Raw genomic sequence first — 5,797 nt, 5'->3', positions numbered from 1 at the left:
GGCCCGATTTATTAAAAAAAACAGAGCCAACTTTTTTAGCACAATATCCTTTGCTGGAATTTAACTTAGGAACCGACGTGGTTCCAAAAATAATCAGAATTAGTGGTTATTTGTCTAAAGAGCAACAAACATCGATGCTCGAAGTTATAAGAAACAATATTGAATGTTTAGCTTGGGACTATTCAGAAATGCCTGGTCTGGAGCGAAGTCTGATAGAGTATCGATTGCCCATTAAGAAGGATTTCAAGCCCTGTAAGCAATTTCCAAGACGTATGAGTCCTGACCTGATGCCTCAGATTAAAGAAGAGATTCAGAAGCTTCTTAAAGTGGTTTCATCCGACCTTGCCGTTATACAGACTGGTTGGCCAACATTGTACCAGTGGTTAAGAAAAATGGTATAATCAGAATATGCATTGATTTCAGAGATCTTAACATGGCTACGCCTAAAGACGAGTATGTGATGCCTATGGCCGACATGTTAATTGACTCAGCAACAGGACACAAGATTCTCAGTTTGATGGATGGTTATGCAGGATATAACCAAATCTTTCTGGCAGAAGAAGATATTCACAAGACAACATTTAGGTGTCCAGGAGCATTAGGCATTTATGAATGGACAGTTATGCCTTTTGGCTTGAAAAATGTTGGGGCGACTTATCAGAGGGCCATGAATGCAATTTTTCATGACCTCATTCGTAAGTCTATAGAAGTCTACATTGATGATGTTATTGTCAAGTCTTCTAGTTTTGAGGAACATTTGAAGGATCTTGAGGATGCTTTCAATCGGATGAAGATATACAAATTGAAAATGAACCCAACTAAGTGTGCTTTCGGTATAACAACTGGGATTTTTTTGGGGTTCTTGGTTCATGAGAGGGGTATCGAGATCGATGCTAACAAAGCCAAAGCAATTCTTAGGGCACAGGATTCTCAATTTGATGGATGGTTATGCAGGATATAACCAAATCTTTCTGGCAGAAGAAGATATTCACAAGACAGCATTTAGGTGTCCAGGAGCATTAGGCATTTATGAATGGACAGTTATGCCTTTTGGCTTGAAAAATGCTGGGGCGACTTATCAGAGGGCCATGAATGCAATTTTTCATAATCTCATTGGTAAGTCTATAGAAGTTTACATTGATGATGTTATTGTCAAGTCTACTAGTTTTGAGGAACATTTGAAGGATCTTGAGGATGCTTTCAGTCGGATGAAGAGATACAAACTGAAAATGAACTCAACTAAGTGTGCTTTCGGTATAACAACTGGGAGTTTTTTGGGGTTCTTGGTTCATGAGAGGGGTATCGAGATCGATGCTAACAAAGCCAAAGCAATTCTTACCAGCCGACCACCTCAGACGGTTAAAGAGATTCAAAGTCTGTTGGGGAAAGTGAACTATCTCAGGCGGTTCATTTCCAATACGGCTGGCAAGGTCAGGCCAATCACTAAATTATTGAAGGCATGAGGAAACCCCTTTGAGTGGGGGCCAGACCAACAGATGGCTTTGGAAGCTATAAAGCAGGCATTAACTCAACCACCTGTGTTGATGCCTCCCAAGGAAGGTCGGACCCTCAAACTTTATTTGGCAAATACTCATGAAGTGGTAAGTTGCTTGTTAGCTCAAGATGGAGATGATGGAAAGGAAAGGGCAATTTATTATTTGAGCAAAACTCTCACATGACCAGAATTGAATTATACAATGCCAGAGAAGATGTGATATTCATTGGTGTTTGCATGCACCAAGCTTGAACATTATATGCTGCCTAGGAGAGTTGAGGTTTTTTCAAAGTTTGATCTCATCAAGTTAATTTTGCAAAGGCCTACAATGCAAGGCAGACTCATGAAGTGGGCCATTAAATTAGCTCACTTCGATTTGTATCATTTTCCCTTGAGGGCGGTCAAAGGCCAAGCAGTGGCAAATTTTTTGGCAGGCTTCACAGGTTGTGAAGAGCAAACGACCGGGTGTATACCTTATGTAAGGACCCGAAATTGGTTAATGTTCTTTGATGGTTCTACCTCAGGAAACAGATCTGCTGCAGGGGTCCTATTGGAAGGTCCAGACGGCCAAAAGGTCAATTTGCAGCTTCAATTGGAAGATATGACCCATAATTCAGCAGAATATGAAGCTTTGATCTTGAGATTGGAAGCCTTGATAGCCAGAAAAGTTCAGTCGGTTATTATAAAAGGGGACTCTCAATTGGTGATTAACCAGGTAAACACAAAATATGTTTGCAATTATCCCCACCTTCGGTGGTACAGGGATTTGGTAGGTCGTTTGTTATCAAAGATCTCCGAAGTGATAATCGAGTTCGTTTCTAAAGAGGAGAATCAGTTTGCAGATGATTTAGCTCAAAAATCTTGCAAGGGAATTTTGAAAGATATTTGCACTGAGGTCGGCTCTGAGTTTGAAACAGAAGCCGACTGGAGGATTGAAGAAGGAACCGTCTGGCAGACTGGAGTAGGAGCCGACCGGAGGACTGAAGAAGGAATCATCTGGCAGACTGACGTAGGAACCAAATGGAGGACAGAATTTGTCATGTATTTGCAAAATCCATGAGCAAATGTACCAATTGGAATTCGATTGAAAGCTTTGCGATTTCAATTGGTAGAAGGAGTGTTATATAAAAGACATTCGGACAATTGCTTTTGAAGTGTTTGGGTCCCAAACAGGCTTTGGAGGTGATGACAGAGGTACACAGTGGAGTGTGTGGAGCTCATCGAGCAGGTCTGAACATGAGATGGGCCATACATAGGTTAAGTTTCTTTTGGCCAAAGATTTTTTAAGATTGCATACAATTTGCCAAGGGCTGTCAAGAATGTCAGAGGCATGGACAATTAATTCATTCGCCAGTCACAGAGTTACAAGATATGGTAAAACCATGGCCCTTTAAATCTTGGGCTATGGATATCATTGGAAAAATCCATCCTCCCTCATCCAAGAACCATTGTTTTATCTTGGTTGCAACAGACTATTTTACCAAATGGGTGTAGGCAGTTGCTTTGAAAAGCGTGGATCAGAAGGAGGTTATTGATTTTATGCTGAATCAGATCATCTATAGATATGGTATACCTTATTCATTAACAACCGACCAAGGTCTGGTCTTTACTGGGGAGAAATTTGTGAGTTTCTTGGCAGAATTTGGCATTCGGTTGAATAATTCCTCGCCTTATTATCCTCAAGCTAATGGGCAGGCGGAAGGAGCTAACAAGATTATTATTGAGATTATCAAGAAAACAATCGAGGGGAACCCAAGGAAATGGCATTTGTTATTATCTCGAGCCTTATGGGCACATAGGAATAACAGAAGTTCTGCCACAAGGTTTTCACCATATCAACTAAGTTTTGGACAAGATGCTGTGTTGCCAGCCGAAGTGCAAGTTTCATCTGGACGCACAAGTTTTACTAATGATGAATTTACTGAAGAGTATCAACAAATGATGTTACAGCAGTTGGAAAGTCTGGATGTCAACCAACTTCATGCAATTGATCAGATTGTAAAGCAAAATGAGGTCAGGGCCAAGACCTATGGAAAGAAGATCTTTTACAGAATATTCAAAGAAGGAGACTTGATTTGGAAGACTATTCTGATAACTTACAAGAAGGTCGATCAATTAGGAAAGTGGTCTCCGAATTGGGAGGGACTATTCATAGTTCAAAAAGAAATTGGAAATGGTGCCTATATTTTATAAATCAAGAAGGTAAAAGGGTACATGGTGTATTAATGCTAGATATCTGAAGAGGTATTTTCCTGCCTTTTCAGGTTACAAGAAAGCATGAAACAGTAAGTTTTCAGAACCCATTTGCCAAGGGTTCGAACCTAATAAGGGTTCATTCATCTTCAGATGTTGAATCGTGCCGAGGGTTGCTTTCTCCTGAGTCAGAATCATCATTCCAGTGATTAGGGATTACTTCTGGGTCTTCATCAATAAGGTCTTCTAAGCTAGGTCGGTACTTCTCCCATTGATCTTGCATTTTCTCAAGATTATAGTCAGTTCGGGCTTTCATGTCTGTCAAGGCTTGGTGTTCACGGTCAACAAAAGTGCGTAATCTTGAAAAGACTACACGTTGATTAGAGAAAGTATGATCCCAGCCAAGGTCTGGGAGCATGGCTGTCACATGATGTTCAATCAAATCCATGTGATGATCGATGTCGGGAAGGCGACTTTGAATATCTCGAAGGGTCTCATGCCCTTCTAGCACGTTCTCCATCAGGCGAATGACACGATAGATGGTTTTTCTGCCTCGTTGGGAAAACCTGAATTTGACATCCAATTGTTTGAGGAGGAATAACAGGTCTTCAGCATGACCTCCAACTGGATGGTTACCCACGAAAAAGAGTTGGATGACACCTTGCCAATTGTTGACAGGAACATGAGGACGGTGAGGAGGCATTTTAATATTGTTTGGCAGGCATATGCAAGATTGATTTATGAGTCAATGTTTATTTGATGATTTACAAGAGCAACAAATACTTATAAGGAAATGATTTGTTCGGTTCCTGAAGAGTGGGGAATATGGGAGGCGATCCTCAATAAGAGGAGAAAAATTTTATTTACCAAGTCAAGAATTACAAAAGAGATCTTAATGCAAGTTTTATTTGTGACCATTTGTCTTCTGATCTTGAGCGTCGCCTGTTATTAGCAGCCGACTGGTACTGCTTTATGAGTTAGGATCGGGCGTGAATCTTCAACTCCTGATCTAGGTCGGCTGCATTGCTTTGGTACCGATCAATCAGGCGTTGCTCATCGTTGATATGTCCTTCCAGGACAGACCTCTCTTGATGGAGCGCCTTCAACTCTGCTTCTTTCTGCTGGATTGACCCTTCTATTTGGGCCTTGGCGTTGTTCAGGCCTTCCAGTCGGCTGACTGCTTGTTGAATGGATTCCTTGGTTTTGGTCAAGGAAGCCTCCAGGCTTATTCGATCAAAATCAGGCAAGGGTGTCTCAGCTGTCAAAAGTTGGGCGAACAGGACTTCATTTCTGAGTTCGGATAATCGCTCCATCAGGGGGTGAAGAATAGGGGCAGCAGCCGACTCTGAAGACAGTTGGAACAAGAGACCACCAATGCCTTGAAGAAGACTGTCCAGCAAATCTGACCCCAGGTCGGGGAAAGATTGGTCAACAGCCTGTGCAATTATAGCTCGGACGTCGGTCGGAATAGGGACGGCTGACAACAGGGCTAGATCAGAATATCCCTGAAATAAAAGATGTTTATCTCATACTGAATGAAGAATGAATATTGAAAATTGATTGTGAGAAGGTTGCTCATACCTCTGGACGGATGGTGGTTGTTGAAGGAGCCAAAATAGCCATAAGTTTGGAGGGCTGGTCATTTGGTATTCCAATAGCCGACTCGTCGGCTGCTTCCAATGAGCGTTGAGGTTTAGATCTAGGTCCCTAAAGGATGAGAATAAGATGTACTTGATATCAAATGAACATCAGGTTTTAATTGGAATGAGGAGTGGGAGTGTTTACCAAGTTAACAGAGGTTTCTGAGTCAGATGAGGGGATTTCTGGTAATTCCTGTAAGAGACCTCTTGGTTGAACATGTAAAGGTTCTTCATCCTGTCTACCCGCTGCTAGAGGAGGATCGGCTGCCCCTGGGTCGGCAACCTCCAAGTCGGCTGCCCCTGGGTCGGCAACCTCGAAGTTGGTTGCTCTTTGGTTGGATGTATCGATTCGCTATGTTTAAGGTTGTAGAGATTATGATTCACAAAGGCTCGTATTGAAGAAATGGAAGTTAATCAGGAGTGTTGCAGTAACTGGTGCAGTTGCTAAGGGATTTTTTCAGGGGGTTTG

At 41.9% G+C, this 5,797-nt stretch overlaps 1 protein-coding gene across 1 annotated transcript; it reads left to right on the top strand.

Annotated features, from left to right (window-relative positions):
- Positions 1-1,823: 1,823 nt before the first annotated feature.
- On the top strand, positions 1,824-3,688 carry LOC127240523 (uncharacterized). Its single transcript, XM_051259242.1, has 5 exons — positions 1,824-2,504; positions 2,608-2,689; positions 2,784-2,869; positions 2,990-3,186; positions 3,295-3,688. Exons 1-5 carry the CDS (start codon positions 1,824-1,826, stop codon positions 3,686-3,688), a joined length of 1,440 nt encoding a protein of 479 aa, XP_051115199.1.
- The last annotated feature ends 2,109 nt before the right edge of the window (positions 3,689-5,797 follow it).

This window comes from Andrographis paniculata, unplaced genomic scaffold (assembly GCF_009805555.1).
Source record: "Andrographis paniculata isolate CXL003 unplaced genomic scaffold, ASM980555v1 Contig79END, whole genome shotgun sequence".
Classification (NCBI taxonomy): domain Eukaryota; kingdom Viridiplantae; phylum Streptophyta; class Magnoliopsida; order Lamiales; family Acanthaceae; genus Andrographis; species Andrographis paniculata.
Note: the sequence above shows the minus strand (reverse complement) of the source record. Positions and strands in the feature narration are given on the sequence as shown.

What these genes read in the sequence shown, in the direction of transcription:
- LOC127240523 (XM_051259242.1), top strand. Translation starts at nt 1,824, where the DNA reads ATGCAAGGCAGACTCATGAAGTGGGCCATTAAATTAGCTCACTTCGAT. An exon ending in TCACAGAGTTACAAGATATG is followed by an intron (nt 2,870 to 2,989) that starts GTAAAACCATGG and finishes AAATGGGTGTAG; the next exon opens with GCAGTTGCTTTGAAAAGCGT. An exon ending in TATTATCCTCAAGCTAATGG is followed by an intron (nt 3,187 to 3,294) that starts GCAGGCGGAAGG and finishes ATGGGCACATAG; the next exon opens with GAATAACAGAAGTTCTGCCA.